This window comes from Myotis brandtii, unplaced genomic scaffold, assembly GCF_000412655.1.
Source record: "Myotis brandtii unplaced genomic scaffold, ASM41265v1 scaffold782, whole genome shotgun sequence".
Classification (NCBI taxonomy): domain Eukaryota; kingdom Metazoa; phylum Chordata; class Mammalia; order Chiroptera; family Vespertilionidae; genus Myotis; species Myotis brandtii.
This window is the reverse complement of record NW_005371138.1, coordinates 2,171,090-2,187,288: the sequence shown is the minus strand read 5'-3', so window position 1 is coordinate 2,187,288 and position 16,199 is coordinate 2,171,090. Positions and strand designations below refer to the sequence as shown.

General features: G+C 51.9%; 1 protein-coding gene across 4 annotated transcripts in view; it reads left to right on the top strand.

The window, feature by feature from the left end:
* USH1C (Usher syndrome 1C) overlaps positions 1-16,199 on the top strand; it is a 56,121-nt gene that overhangs the window by 16,304 nt on the left and 23,618 nt on the right. For 2 of the 4 annotated variants that reach the window (XM_014530945.1, XM_014530943.1), the window contains exons 9-18: positions 1,256-1,340; positions 2,236-2,295; positions 2,458-2,514; positions 2,827-2,969; positions 3,985-4,050; positions 4,821-4,945; positions 8,052-8,125; positions 12,742-12,891; positions 14,179-14,295; positions 14,788-15,261. In XM_014530945.1, coding sequence (XP_014386431.1) covers positions 1,256-1,340; positions 2,236-2,295; positions 2,458-2,514; positions 2,827-2,969; positions 3,985-4,050; positions 4,821-4,945; positions 8,052-8,125; positions 12,742-12,891; positions 14,179-14,295; positions 14,788-15,261 — 1,351 coding nt within the window. Of the gene's footprint in view, positions 1-1,255; positions 1,341-2,235; positions 2,296-2,457; positions 2,515-2,826; positions 2,970-3,984; positions 4,051-4,820; positions 4,946-8,051; positions 8,126-9,202; positions 9,253-12,741; positions 12,892-14,178; positions 14,296-14,787; positions 15,262-16,199 lie in introns of all 4 variants that reach the window. The other 2 variants (XM_014530946.1, XM_005883318.2) reach the window with 2 other exon arrangements.

Genomic DNA, 16,199 nt, shown 5'->3' with positions numbered 1-16,199 from the left:
CCCATTTTACAGATGAGGAAACTGAGGCCCAAAGAGGAACCATGTTCCTCTGGTGAGACCTCAAGCCACTGTATAGGCTTCTGTCCTGATGATCATCTCTGTCACTGTTCCCTTGTTACCTGTTGCCTTGTGGGTTTCCTTAAGGGGCAGCCAGGGAATTGCAAATAGGAATTAGATCACACCACGTACTCTTGTTAAGCATGCAGGTCTAGGGGTCAGCCCCTTCTCTGCCACCTATGAGCTCCAGAACCTGGACTAGCTACTTAACCACTCTGAAGCTCAGCTTCTCCCTCTATAAGTTGGGGATAATAATATCCACATTGTGAGGAGGAATGAGATGACAGAAGTATCAAGCTTAGTGCCTGGCAAGTAATAAGCAGTTGGTAAACATTAGCTATTATTATTTAAGTCATTCTTATTGTTTCCATTCATTCACATTTGCTCAATACTTTTCTGCCAAGTTTAAGTAATAAAAAGCCCCTCCTTTCTCAGAGATTGCAGCCTAATATCGAATCCAGCCACATAAACAGTTACAGTAATGAATGACAAGGTTTCTAATGGAGCTGCATTCTGCATCATGGATGGCAAATAGGTTTCCAATCCTGTGCTATCTCTAATCCATTAGTAGTGGCTGCATGGTGTACTGTTTTGAAAAGAACTCTAAGGTTGCATCCAGGCTTGGTGGGAAAGAGTGCTGTGATTGATTAGTGATCAATCTGGATGGGGAGAACAGTAGTGCAAATGCTTCCCTTGCTGTAGGCTGCATGGTGTACTGTTTTGAAAAGAACTCTAAGGTTACATCCAGGCTTGGTGGGAAAGAGTGCTGTGATCCATTAGTGATGTCTGCCACATCTGGGTGGGGAGAACAGTAGTGCAAATGCTTCCCTTGCTGTAAGTGTTTTAGGAGCACTGAGAAGAGAGCAACTATCTTAATCTTAGGATAGGAGAGGAGTTTCGTTAAAACCTTGTAGAGAAGATAGCATTTGAGCCTTAAGGAATGAATAGGAAAGTGCTAGAAGAGGAAATAGCACATGTGATGTATTGGGTGAGGGATTGGGTGGGGAGGCAAGGGTTACAAATAGTTGTCTGTGGCTCTTGCCACAGGTAGACAGTGAAGAGCCTTGGGTACTGAGCTCATGGGTGACCTGTATCCTGAGGGACCAAAGCCTGGAGACACAGGCAGAGGGAGCAAGGCCTTGAGAATGAGCGAGCGCTGAAGGCAGAGGCTCACCTGCATTTCCCATTTCTTCCACAGCATTTCCAGCGGCCCCACTCAGAAACCAGGCATCTTCATCAGTAACGTGAAGCCTGGCTCCCTGTCTGCTGAGGTGGGGTTGGAGGTGAGTGAGCCTGGGCCAGGGTCAGACTGTGACCACACAGTGATGGAGGCACACGTCTTCCCACACAGCCCTCTCTTGGCAGTCACTGGCCGATGATTCCTACCCATCCCCTAAGGGAAGCGTCACAGAGGGGGTGGCATTTGACCCTTTCTACAGTCTTCTCCAGCTCTGAGAGCCTTTATTCCTGAGCTTGGGACTGTAATAATAATGATCATTGAGTGTTTACTGGATCAGACAGTGTTCTAAGCCCTTTAAAATTCATGAGAACTCTGAGAATTAGGTACTGTCATTATCCCCATTTTACAAATGAGGAAACTGAGACCCAGAGAAAGTATGTGACTTTTCCTAGATCGGCTACCTAGAATGGTAGAGCTGTGATTCAACCCAAGGTGGTCTGATTACAGAGCCAGAACTTGTCACCTCTACTTTGGCATATTACTTCCTCTTTTTGTGCATCAGAATTCTCTCCTATAAAATGGGGTGATAGCCTTCCTTCTAGAGTCATTGTGTGAGTTAAATGAATCAATACACATGCTGAGAACTGGCATATAGTAAGGAACCGTTGAATGCTAGCTACCAGTTATGACTCAGCTATATGAGAAGTCCACGGGCTCCCATGTCTACATTCTGAGTGTTTAAAGCAAATATCATAAATTCAGCCAAAGGAATGACCCTCTAACAATATAATACTTGGCAGCTGATGAAAGACATGAGGCAGAGGGACCCTGAGTGGACTCCATCAGAGCTTTCCAACGCTCTGCTCATGAAGGAAAACTGAGGTGCAGTCACTTGAAAACCCAGCATCTGCCCTTGAGCCCCAGGATGAACCTTTCCTTCAGATAAGTGAGTTTACAGATAGTGCAGACATGCTGATGCCTCTCCATTTCTCCACCAGGCAGGGGACCAGATTGTCGAAGTCAACGGCATCGACTTCTCCAACTTAGACCATAAGGAGGTGAGACTCGGGATCTTCACCTACAGGCTGTTACACCTCTGCCCTCCATGTCTCACCCCTCCCACCCCCCACCCCCCCATGGTGTCTGAAACCTGTGCTCTCTAGAGGCCTGGACTGCTCTGGTCTGTCAGGCCTCAGCTGAGTGCCCACCTGTCCCCACAGGCCGTGAACGTGCTGAAGAGTAGCCGCAGCCTGACCATCTCCATCGTAGCTGGAGCTGTAAGTCCAGAGTGAGCTGCTGGGCCTCCATGACCCCTGACCTCCAGGCCCAGCCACTCAGAGCCCTGAGGTCTGCCACACACTCCCGAGAAGGGCCAAGGGTGTCTCCGTCCCTGAAGCTCTGACAGAGCAGAGGGAGAGGGTCTCTGCCCAGCCAGGGCACATGTGGGTCAGAGACAGCAGGAACCACAGTGCCTGACACTGGGGTCACAGTGCTGAGAAGACAGCCTTCATCTGGGCCCCCAAGGCTGTGGCAGTGGGAGCCCAGGTTTCCCAGGGGACTGAGCCTGGGGCCTCTTTTCTCCCCACGAGGGCCGGGAGCTGTTCATGACGGATCGGGAGCGGCTGGAAGAGGTGAGGCAGCGCGAGCTGCAGCGGCAGGAGCTTCTCATGCAGAAGCGGCTGGCGATGGAGTCCAACAAGATCCTGCAGGAGCAGCGGGAGATGGAGCAGCAGTGAGTGTGGCCAGTTAGCACGCCCCTTCCCTAGCCTCTCAGACCACATCCACCTTGCTTCCCGCCCATTGCATCCTGAGCCAACCTCATCCTCCCCTCCGAAGGCCTGTCCTCAGACCAGATGTGTCCAGTGGTGGTCAGTGTAAGCATCCCCTGCCTCCAGGCCACCAGGCTCCTCCATGCTTGCCAAAGAGAGCCCCTGATTTCCAAGACCCAGGAATATGGGGATGCAGTAGCTAACATCTGTTGAGTAACATCCATGTAGCTGGCGCTGTATTATAGCCTCGTGTATGTTACTGAATGTCATTTTCACAATAGCCCTGTGAGATGGATGGTATTAACCCATTTTACAGGTGAGGAGACTGAGACCCAGAGAGGGTAAGCCACTTGTGTGCAAAGTCACATGTGGCCAAGCGGGGACTCACAACAGGCAGCCTAGCTGCCCTGTCTGCGGTGATAAGTCCCGCCCCCACATGGGATGGTTGAGATGATGGGTTGAGAGAATAAATGGGGCAAGCAATTCATACATCAAAAACAATGTCAAAATCTAAATCCAGGTACATTCTAGGAGCTTGATAAGAATTTGGAAAGGGATTTTCCCATCTCTCCCATCACAGATTTAGCTTGAAAAACTAACCCTGCTGGTACCTCTGCCCACAGCCCTGGTCTTGGGTAGTCACCCAGCTTTGCCCCTGGGGTCTGGGGCCCTCTTCCAGGAGAACCTCCCTCAGGCCAGGTTCTGCCTATCATCAGTCACTGTATCTAAGAGTTTGGAGGTGGGTGCATAGTGTGGCCCACTCTGACCTGCACTCCGGTTCCGGCAGCACAGAATCTCTGCTCAGTGGTGCCAAACAAAACCCCACAGAGTACACGACCAGCATCCAAAGCTGGCCCAGGCACCCTTGGAGGGGAACCTGAAAGAAATAGAACTTTTTCCAAATCAGGAGTTAGCTACAAAGAAGAGTGAACTCCCCTTGCACAGACTTCAGCATGCCAATCTGCATTCGTGTTTCAGAAGGAAAAAGGAAATTGCCCAGAAGGCAGCAGAGGAAAATGAGAGATACCGGAAGGAGATGGAACAGTGAGTGCCTCCGCCCCATGCGTCCGCACACGTGTCTGTGTGTGGACGTGAGTGTGCTCTCAGAGGGTAGCAGAGGCCACCTCCAGGACCAGTTTACCTGGCCCTCTTGTCCCTGGTGGATCCTCCTTTATTTTTAGCCATTCCATAATCCTAGTACCGTAAAGCCATCCCATTCCAGTAACTAGAACATGGTCTTACGTAATTGCCAGGGTAGCATTCACACTCGATTTAGAATGCAAGAGCCAAGGACTCTGTAGTCTTCACCACAGCTAGAATCCATGGTCTCTCCCCAGGCTGGTTGAGGTTTCCCTACAGCAGGGGTAGGGAACCTTTTTTTAAAAAATATCTTTTCATTGATTTCAGAGAGGAAGGGAGAGAGAGATAGACACATCAATGATGAGAATCATTGATCGGCTGCCTCCTGCACACCCCCTACTGGGGATCGAGCCTGCAACCCGGCGAGTGCCCTTGACTGGAATCAACCCCAGGACCCCTCAGTCCGCAGGCTGATGCTCTATCCCCTGAGCCAAATTGGGGTGGAGAACCTTTTTTCTGCCAAGGGCCATTTGGATATTTATAACATCATTCAAGGGACATACAGAATTATCAACTTAAAAATTAGCCTTCCCTATTTGGTCAAACCTTTAATTAACTCACCCCTAATGCCTTGGCAGGGCCAGACCAAACGATTTCCCCACCCCTGACCTATAGGCAGAAGCTGGGCCCGTGAAGGTTCTGACTCTAATCACAGGCGTGGGGTCTTATTTCAGGATCGTGGAGGAGGAAGAGAAGTTCCAGAAGCAGTGGGAAGAAGACTGGGGCTCCAGGGAACAGCTCCTCTCATCTAAGACCATCAGCGCAGAGATGCACCCCATGCCCCTTCGCAAGCCAAAGTGTACGTATCCTGTGCTGGTGGGTGGGGAGTGGGCTTCCTTCTGGGGCCAGGAGGCTGGGGGGTGGTCCAGGCTGAGATGCTGGTCCCTCTTCACTCACCACCACCTCCCCAGGTGAATCGCCCTGGCCATCTGGGCTGCATGTGCTTCACAGAGGGGCAGCCATGTGCCAGGGCCTGTCTGCCAGGGCATTGGGGTGGGATGGATCTGTCTTCCCACCTTGTCCTCGAGGCCTGCTACCAGGCTCTCCCCCACAACACAGACACAGGCAGCTGGACCCTCCCCGTGCCCGTGGGCTGCTGAAGAGGGATTGGAGAGCTGTAGGGAAAGTGAACTGCTCGTGGGATTATCTTAGTTTGTTGGGTGTTGTATCTTCTTCCTGCTTGGGTCTGAATTGGTGCTGGGATGAAAGAGCAGCAGGAAAGGGGGCAAGGGGCTCACATGAGAGAAGACTCTAGTGGTCCAAGCTTGATGGGCAACTGTGGGAGGAGCTTCCCTGAAGTGACCCTGCCACCTGCATCCTTGTGCATTGGACCCTGCGAGGTCCCTCCACTCCAAGGATGGAATCAGGACTCCCAGGCACCAAACTGAGGCCATCCTGTGGCCTTGGGCCCCTCTGCCTTTATCTCCTTTCTTCATCTGAACTATGTTATGGTCCCTAGTTTTTGTCCAGGCCTCAACCAACTGCTCTCCTTTCCACTAGCTCTCAACTCCAACTCCCAGGAAGCCTCTTCAAGGGGCAGCTCACAGCACCAGGGCAAAGTGGGGGCTCACTCTCAGTGCTTCTTAAGTGGGCTCGTGGTGGGGAGCCAGGAGCAAGGCAGCTTGGGGGCCGTGGCAGCCACAAGTCCAGGATGCCTGGTTGGGCCTTTACTCTTTATAGCTGTTTTGATCATTGACATGGGGCAGGTTCCACTCCAGCTGACTGCGCTCAGCCGACCTGGGAACCTCCGGATGTGGGGTGAATCTGTATCCAAAGACCAAGGTTCCCCATTTCTGCTGTGTGGCAGCCATTTGGGATCTGTGATAGGGTCCGGACATCTCTGGCTCCAACTTTGAATTTTGCCCAAGCCCTAGAGGGACCTGAACTGGGGTTGATGAAGAGGTTCAGAGCCATCTGGATGGTTCCACCTCACCCTCCTTGATGCAGGGCAAGCAGCTCCCACCCAGCCACTCCTTCCTGGCAGGGGGCACTGTGTCATCTCAGGGTCCTCTGGGAAGGACAAAGCACGCTCTCATCAGCCTTCCCTGTGACATTCGGTATTAGTTGAGGATGAGGCCAGAGCTAAATTCCCGGTGAATAATCTGGGCTTTAGACAGGGAGTTAATTTGCTCTTAATGCGTGAAACAGGAGCTTCAGGGGAAGAGAGATCGATTTTAATTGCTTCTCCTGAGAGTAACCCTAGTCAATTTAGTACCTGCCTTGAAATTGGGTCTTGGCTTCAGAACAAACACACTCTCTCAGGAACTACAGAAAATGAAAACCCTTTCTGCAGCTAGCTATTTATTTCATGATTTTAAACAAAACCAAGCTTCTTGAAGAAAAGGAGAACTTTGTCCGAGATGTAAATGTTTTCTAAAGCAACATCGCGAAGCATGCGATTGATGACCGGAGTCCGCCAGCCTGAGCTGGGGCCATTGCCGCTGCCGCCTCCATCCATCTCCATATGCACCAGCAATTAATTCTCGTTTGGAGATAAGTCAGGAGATGCAGGAAGGCCTGGGAGCCGGCCCAGTGCCTGCCTTTCTCCGCATTCCTGCGAGGCTGGAATGGTCTCAGCCGTTTCGGGCCAGCAGGACCAGGCTGCGTTCAGGTCTTCCCTGACCCTCTTCAACTTGGGCCCAGTTGGCCCACAGGTTACACCTGACTCAGGTGCCTGTGCTTGATGAGGGGTGGACCCTGCATTTTTGAACCATCAGGAAAAAGTGGGGAGCATCTCTTGCCCAGAAAATGAGGCCACTCATCCTAATGATGTGGGTGGGACTAACCGTTCCCCTCACCATCCCCTGTTCCAGGGGCTCACCCTGCCTATCCATGGCCAACCCGGCAGAACCCCAACATCCTGCCAGGCCCTCAAGTCCATGACACACTGTCATAGAACTTCCCAGAAGAACTTCCTTAGCTAAACCAACAAGGAGGAGGGATTTTAATTAAGAATCCCAGAGCTAGAAAAAACCTGGAGAGGTGAAGAGGTTTAAACAAGGGATTTCCACCCTTCTCTTGCCATTACGGACCCCATCAATCAATTAGTCCCCACACCCAATAGGCCCCATGGTTTGGACGTTGAGTTGTTTTCCTACCAAACTATTAAGTAATCATGTGTGTCCCCATTGTTGGATTAGGTAGTCATTCTTGTTAGCAAGAAACAAACTGTTCCACTGTCGAGTAACCAGAAATCAAGCCAAAAGCAATGGCTCTTAACATTTACCCTTTCATAGGTTATTGGGCAAGTTCTTCTAATTAATATTTGAAATATTAATAAATAACTCGCAGCAAATTTATACACTACCTTCTACCATCCCAGGGTGGCTGGAGTCCAGGTTGGAAACCACTGGAATGGGTGGTTTGCTATTCTCCACATTATGTCAAAATTCGTGTCTTCCTGACCACATGTGCCCCTCTACCCTTGGGAATCTCCTCACCTCCTCAGGGTCCCCAGTCTACCCACACAGCTCCAACAGCCCCTGGGGGACCCAGAGGGCTGAAGGTGGTAAGAAGCCAAGAGGATCTGTCCTCCCATTTGGTACCCTCTGGCACCAAACATGTATAATACTCAGGTATTCCCATCCTCTGTGCCACACAACCTCCCAGTATCAGTTGAACGCCCCACAAAATGCTTCTCACTCTGCTGTCAGATCACAGGCCCGTGTTGTGAGCCCATTTTACAGACAGAGAAACTAAAGCTACCAAGGTTGAAAGCTCGACACACGCCATCCCAGAGCGAGAAAGCTTTGCACTGGGCTCCTGAGCCCTGTTCCTGCCCCTGACCTCACAGCTCCTGTAGAGGAAGCTGGTCCCAGGCCCCCAGGCTCCTGGGAAGCGCCTCTGGCCTCTGGGTCTCCTGAATCCCTCTCGGTTCACCAGCTTCCCCCTGTTTTCCTGGGTAGATGCTCAGAGAGTGGAGTCCAAACTTGAGCCTGCCGACGACCCGGACAGAGGCACGGAGGAGCAGGGAGAGCAGGTTTGCGGCCCCCGCTTCGCTCCCTGGCCTTGCTGCTCTGCTTGCTCTTCCCACCTCCCCTGCCATCCCTGCCTCCAGCTTTGGGGGACCAGCATATGGTGGAGACCACTGGAGTCTGTGGCGCTCCTCCCAGCCCTGGCTTGGTCCAAGCCCTGCACACAAAACCTTGAGAACAGGGCCAGGCTGACATGTCGGCTGGTGCACACAGTACAACTGAACTGCTGGTTCAAATATTTAAGTATGGCCAAAGCCAAGTTCTTCCTCGGGCCTCTCCCCAGGACACCCCAGATCTCCCCAAGATCCAGCAACTAGAGGGTAGTGCTTGGTCCAGCAAGGGGCTTTCAAGATTCTCTTCTAGAGCCCAGGCTGGTCCAGAGTGAGTAATTATTTAAGCCTTCACCACTGGCCGGGGAGCCTCAGGTTTGCGGTATTGCCCAGCCATGCTGCTGCCTGAGGAAGGCAGGGGGCTGGTGCCCGGGTTGTCTGGCCTGGACGGGGATATGCTTTTTTGGAGGCCGATCTGCCTGCTGGCTGCCTGAGCCGTCCTTCCCAGAGCTGCCCCCAATCATCGCTTTCTCTTCCAACACTGAAAGTGGAGGATATGGCCTGGACTGTGAGACAAGACTGTTTTGTTCTGGCTGACAGCAGTTCTAGGCAGAGACCCAGGCTCCCTTTTGTCTCGAGCCATTTCTTGGATGGAGGGACCAGACGTCGGTCAGGAAAAGCCTCGTTCTCTTTCAACGGGGCTTTGTGTCTTGCAGGCGGTGGCTCTGAGTTGGAAAAGCTCATCCTCCCACCAGGGGCTTTCTCTTTGATTTGTCTGGCACTGATTTCTAAAGCCAGAGGCAGTGGCAGGGGCCCGGGGCCTGGCAGTCGGGGCCTTTCTCAGGTGGTCCTGGGCCTGCGTTACAGCCCAGGCGAGGCAGGTAAGTGGAGAGTCAGGCAGAGGGTGCGGTTCTGCTGCTGGGCCAGCTGTGCTGCTCTTTGCATCATGGGAACCCTGCTCCCGGCCTCTGCCCTCGCTGGGTGCTGGCTGCACTGAACTGTCTCACGGCTCCGTTCTCTGTGTTGTTACAGCCTTTGGGTGGTTTTATCGTTATGATGGCAAATTCCCATCCATCCGGAAGGTAGGACAGGGCTGGGTGCTGTGCCGTTTGCCATTGAGTTTGCTGTGGGTTTTGGCCTTTTCCAAACATTGTTGTTTCCTGTCAACACTCAACAGTGTGACCCGGACTGTTTGCTCGAGGGCTGTGCTTCTCTGTCAGGCTGTCATCAGAGGGCAGGGCCCTGTCACAGAGGCATCATAGGGGGGAGGGTTCTCGGGTGAAACCTGCCCAGGCACAATCAGGCACCACCTGGGTCAGCCCCGGTGGGCACAGGGCATCCGGGGCAGGGGCATGGCAGGAAGCTGCTGCTTTGTCGCTCTGTCAAGCAGACCCAGCGGCCAAGACCGGAAGCTGAGGACAGGCAGAGGGAAATGTCAGGTGGGGTGTACACAATGCAGATTATGGGGCCGACTGAGCCAGACACAGACCAGCTGCCGAGGTGGGAGTTTGCTGCCTCGGGTTGAGACAAAGAGCCACACCAATCATAACTCTCCCTAAAAATATCTCTGCACGTGCCCCGGATAATGCAATTTTCTGGTCTCTGAGGCCTTAGATTTTCTCTCTAAACCTTATTACTATGTATCTCCAGGCCCCATAAACCTTTCTCATCCCTTTTCTTTCTAAATCACTTTGGCATTTCATTATGAAAATGCCGCTGTTAACATCTATAGATTGGACATTCAGGATGACTTGGCATTTGGGATCCAGGCATCAGCATAAATCTGAGTGAAACAATGTAGGTGTCATCACTCGACCGGCTCTTTCTGGCGGGATGTCTGGCCTCCAGAAACCAAAGCCTGGCCGCGGTGTGACCTTGATCATATGTAGCTTCTCCCTGCCTGTACATGGGAATATCTAATGTGCTAGAAACATCTGCCCCTTCCTCCAACACAGTACCGTTCAGATACGAAGACAGCACTATTATTCCTGACCGAGAGCGTCTTCCCCTAGGAGCACAGATCATGATTTGTCTGACACTGAGTAAGTCAGGACAGAGCCCCTTAGGGGACTCCTCTCCACACTGTGGTGGCCTCAGAAAGGACTTGGTCTCATCAAACTGTCCTTTCCATTTACAGGATGACCCTGGCTTAGGATGCCTCATTGCATTACATGTCGAATTCTTTCCTATATACGGTCTCTACTAGAATATAACTAGCCCACACACACACTACGGTCTCTACTAGAATATAACTAGACACACACACACACACACACACACACACACACACACACAGGATTCTACTTGAAAAACTAATGACAGGAGATGGGTAGGTTAAATCCTTCCCAGGCATTGATAACTAGGCAAATGTAAGAGAAGCGTGTGTGCGTCTCCTCCACACACACACACTTCCCCGCAGAGATCATGTCCCTTGAGAAGTGCTGTTGGTAAAGAAGTGGACCTGCTTCCCCCTATTCACTAGTTCAGTCATTCCAGAAATAGCTGGTATTTCGATTTCCATTTCATTTCCAAAAGAGAGGGAAATTGCTTCTAGGTAGCAGCAAGAACAGATCCACCCCATCTGCCTCTCCTTAGTCCCGACTGAAAGGAATATTTGCCATGAATTTAACTGACAGCTAAAAGGACACCAGAATCGTATTCCTCCTGCTGGCTCTGAAAATCCACAGCCACTTTCTCCAGGGCCACGTGAGATGCCGTGTCTCCCGGGAGCTGGAACACCCAGTGCCCAGGTAGTACACGTGGCCGTCTATGGCCATGACCATTGATGCACAACATCTCCCTTATTTGAAAAGCTAAAGGCTCCATGTCTCGATTTCTAACCTGGAAGTAATCCCTCTGGGGTTCAAAGCCCCCCAGCCAGTGGCTCCACAGAGTCTATGCCAGGGCCTGAGGATGTGTGGTTCTGACTAACCCTCTCACCAGGACTGCATGAGTGAATCATGAAGACCAGCCCTACTTGCAGGAGCCCACCATTTGGCAGGGAGGCAGACTCACATGCAACTAAGTACCCACCTGGAGCAGACTGTTCTGAGAGCAGTAGACAATGCTATGGGGCAACTTGCCCTTCTGCATCAGTAAGCAGGCGCTGCTTTCTTGGAGATGGGACAGAAACGGTCCCATGTGCCTGCCCCAGCCAGGTGCCCTGGCTCCAAAACCTTAGCACTGGTGGGGTCTTTTAACCAACAGAATGGCCATTCCTATCATAGTGGTGCCTGTGGGAGGCCATGCCCTTCCTCTAGCAAGCTGCCTCCAGGCACAATGTTTCTGGCTCTTCCTAGGGATTTGCTGTCTGAATCTATAACATGATAGCAGGGATTCATCTATCAAGTGAGCCAGGAGTCTAGTCAACAGGGTAGGCAAGGAACCAAGCAGGACTCTGAAGCAGAGAACCATTTTCTCAAGTGGCTCCTAGACTGATCTGGGATGGGTCCCATCCCTCAGATGGTGGTGGGTGGGATCATCTCCAGAGCACAGTACATGCACACAGAGGTGGGGGTTGTCTTTAGGGGGCAGGATGACTCAAGCATAAGTCCGTAATGGCACCTCCCCACCCAAGTCCTTCTAGCTGTTTACAATCGCTAGTCAACTCAAATCTTCATTCCTGGCCTTCGATGCTGGGGTGACTCAGGAATTCTGAGAGCAGGCCCCAGGAAGGTTTGTTGGGGATGGGGTGAGCTCACATGTGGGTTTCCTCCTTCCCCAGACATTCCCCAGAATATTGACCAATCGCTAGTCAACTCAAATCTTCATTCCTGGCCTTCTATGCTGGGGTGACTCAGGAATTCTGAGAGCAGGCCCAGGAAGGTTTGTTGGGGGTGGGGGAGCTCACAGGTGGGTTTCCTCCTTCCCCAGACATTCCCCAGAATGTTGATTCCCTGCTGACCCCTCCCCAGAGAGCTAGCTATATCCTCCAGGCGTGTGTGATGGAGTTGACACCTGCCATGCTCCCATTGCCTCCAGCTCATCTGGACACAGTAGAAACTTTGTGGGACCTGGAAGACTCAGGACCAAATCCTGGCACCACCACTTATTAGATGTTTGATGTTGGGCAAGAGAACTATATCATGTGGTGTCTACATATGAGACACCTTTCTCTCCAGATAATTGGAGAAGGCATGTGCCCAGATACTAGGAAATAAATGCAATGCCTTTTATTTATACAGTACTTTCATGTTTATAAAGCACATTTATAGATGTTATTTCATTGGCTCTGGATGGCAAGCTTATGGGGCAGGTATTTCTTCCATTTTGGAGATGAGTTAATCAGGCCCAGAGAGGTTAAGTCACTTAGCCAAGGTCACACAGCCAGTTAGTGAATCAGTAAACCCATTCTTCTGGCAAAGGGAATGTGTCTCCTACTCTGTAGTGAGTAGCAGTGGCTGCTTGTCATAAACCTGAGCTCCAATGCCCATGGGCAGAGCTGGGGGAGGGGCTCACTGTGGGATGGTTGCCTGGTGTTGCTGAGGACTGAATGCCCTGTTTGTGGTGCTGTGCCAGTGTCAACACTACCTTGTAACCCTTGTCGTGTAAAAAATGCCACATCTGCTCAGAAAGGAAAGGATAAGAAAGCCAAGTATGACAGCCTGCAGGAGTTGAGAAAGAATAAGAAGGAACTGGAGTTTGAGCAAAAGCTTTACAAAGAGAAAGAGGAAATGCTGGAAAAGGAAAAGCAACTGAAGATCAACCGGCTGGCCCAGGAGGTAGGTGACCTACTCAAAGGCCAGGTGAGCACCCCTGGGAGGCGGCTTGGTTGTTCCCCATCATGCTCCCAGGGAACCAGCCGGAGTTATTCTCCCAAATGGAGTCCAAAGGTGGAGTGAGCCCTGCCCCCCTCCTTAGTGGGGAGAGTGAGGTCATCCCACCTGCCCAGGGTCATCTGAGACTAGCTTCTGGCTTAGATGTATGTTTGGGGTTGAGACTGGCCTCCTTGCTCAGGTATGAGTCTGAAGCTAAACTCTCTGCTCAGATTGTAGGACTTAGGTCAGCCCTCCACACACCTGGCCAGCGGTTTGGGTCTGTGCCCTCCACCCCCACTGTATCAGAGTATGAGTCTAAGACTAGGCCTCTCTGCCCCAGGTGTGGCTGTGAGTCAGAGGCTCACCCCTCAGCGTAGACGTAGATCGGAAGTTAGCCTTCCACCCACCTGTCATTCCATCTGAATCCCCTCCCCAGGTTACAAGTTCAAGACCAGGGTTTCCCAAAGTGCCTGGGCTCTGAGGGTATGGGTCTGAGGCTAACCCCGTGCACAGGAAGGATGTCTCAGGCTCTCCCTCAACTAATCAGGCTATGGGTCTGAGGCTGCTCCCATCAGCAGAGGGTGTGTCTGAGGCTGGACCTCTTCAACCTGGGAATGTACCTAAGGCTGTTCCCTTCCAGACATGCCAAAAGCAGTCTTCCAGCATGAGTAATTCTTACTTCCTAGGTGAGCTGGGTGACCTTCACTCCCTAGCTGTTTGAGATAGCATTGGTTCGGCTTCCTTTCATGCTTCCGTGACAGATGGCCAAGCTGATTGCATTACAAAACAAGAGAAGTCCTGGAGAATGTGAAGTGCATTAGGTCTGTCACTAGGAACAAATCAGCCACAAAATTAAAAAAATTGAACTTGTGCTTCTGAGGACAAGGCAGCCTGGAAGGGAAAAGAAACGTAAAGTTAAATTCTTGGAATATAAGAGGAGCCTACAATAGGCCGTTGGTGGAGAATCCTAAGAGCCTCGGGTTCCGGCGGCCAGCGAATCCCAGGCAATGCATGAGCCCTTTCTCTGATTGTGCCTACAAGTGGCGTTAGTCAAACCAACACCTCGACACCCTCCTCCCACCTGTTCCCCCATCTTCTGGGCGCAGGTGAAACAAGCTTGGGTCTTTTTCTAGACAGCTGACACACCAACAGTACTTTGGGGATTTCTAAGAAACATTTCGTGTGTGCCGCCCACGTGTGACTCAAGTGAGCCCTTTGTCCTCTCCTTTGTGCCTCGGCCTTGGGTCCCAGGTGTCTGAGACGGAGCGGGAAGACCTGGAAGAATCGGAAAAGATTCAGTATTGGGTGGAAAGGCTCTGTCAGACTCGCCTTGAGCAGATTTCCTCTGCTGATAATGAGATTTCGGAGGTAACAGAGCCCTTCTTTCCACCTAGTCCCTCCTCCTGCTGCCTTCAGAGTGACCCGCCCTGGGGCAGTGGGAGGCACGATGGCCACTGTCCAGCGCACTCCCCCTTCCTCTCTTGAGGAGGGAGAACACAGCTGTTTTCCTGGGCTTGTCTCCAGAGTGACCACTAAGTCCCAGCTTATCTGAGATGGTCCCAGCTAGGCCCCTTGTCCTGGTTTAACTACTAAGAGTGCCACGTTCACTGTCAAGTGCGTTCCAGTTTAGAGGATGAATTATATGGTCACCTTATTTATCACCCATAATGTGGGACCCTCTTGCATGTGGGCATTCCCTACCAGCTGTCCGGCATGAGCTCAGGTGGCACCCGTGTGGCTCTGGTGTGAGGGTGGTGGGTCTCCAGCAGTAAGAGAAATCGATTAGAAGAGCCTTGTACTCAATGTCCTGTGAAGTGAAGCACTCGCCCCAAGACTACAGAACTTCCTTGCAACCCTCAGATGACCACGGGGCCCCCGCCTTCCATGTCTCCCCTGGCCCCACCCCTGAGACGCTTCGCTGGCGGGCTGCACCTCCACACCACTGACCTGGATGACATCTCTTTGGACATGTTCTACTACCCCCCCAAGATTCCCTCTGCCTTACCTGTGATGCCCCATCCTCCACCCTCCAACCCACCCTCCAAGGTCCCCGCAACCCCTGTCCTTCCGTCATCAGGCCGTGTGAGTGCCTCATCCTCACCCTGGGTGCAGCACACCCCACCCCCGATCCCCATCCCTCCCCCACCATCTATTCCCACCCAAGACCTCGCTCCTACCCGCCCACTGCCCTCTGCCCTGGAAGAGGCACTGGGCAACCACACGTTCCGCGCTGGGGACACAGGCAATCCTACAGAGGACTGGGAGGCAAAGAACCACAGCGGGAAGCCCGCCAATTCCCCTATCCCTGAACGGAGCTTCCCACCCACCCCAAAGGTACTGCCCCTGTTCTGCGTGCTACACTGGGAAGCAGGTGGAGTGGGCAGGGCTGCTGTTTCCCGTGTCCTCCACTGCCTCTGGGAGCGGAGACGGGAGGAAACATCACCCCACCCCACTTTCCAGGAATGAGCTCCCAGCCTGCATGTTGTGCACACCCTGCATGTGGATGGTTTCTGCTGATTTTGAAGTGTGTATTGTATGGGGAATGGCCTGTGGTACTTGGGATGAGCAACAGTGTATCGATGTTTGATGTTCGCAGTAGGCGCACTGTAGACATTACTAACTGTGATCAGTGACAAATCAAGGTACAAGGAAATCTGCATGAAGCTGCCCTCTCTTCCTCTTGGCTAGTGTGGGCTGGTGACATTCAGTGTAGTACTTGCAAGGCTGGGCTGGGTAGCCAGCGCACTAACTATGTCACAGCTGGTCATGTCTTGCTATTCGCCTAGAAAGCCTTGAGTGTGGGAAATGAATCCCCAGTTTAACAGGGGAAAAGGGGGTTCAGGGGAGCAATCGTAAGCTCTGTAAATGAAGCAATAACACTGTCCGATGCAGCATTTCCTATGGCACCAATCAACTCCGTTGGCTTGAAATGTAATCCCCAGAAATGTCTGGCCATCTTCCAGCTCCAGAAAAGATGAAGATGGAGAATTCCTAGAAATCTCCAACTTTACTATGAAAAGACCAGGGATCGTTTTCTTGGAATCAGGAGGCAGAACAGTGATCTTTCTAAAAAAGACATATTTCTTATTAATTGTTCAAAATCCAAAGACTACATTGGAAGAGGCAATCCTCAAGGAAGACACAGAAATTTAATTCCTGGGAAGGAAAAAACAAAATATTCCTCTGCTCCAGTAGCTGTGGGGCCAGGCTGGCATCAGAGCCCATGCAGCTCATGTCAGCTGGGGGTGTGGGGGTGAGGGCGACTGTGGCAG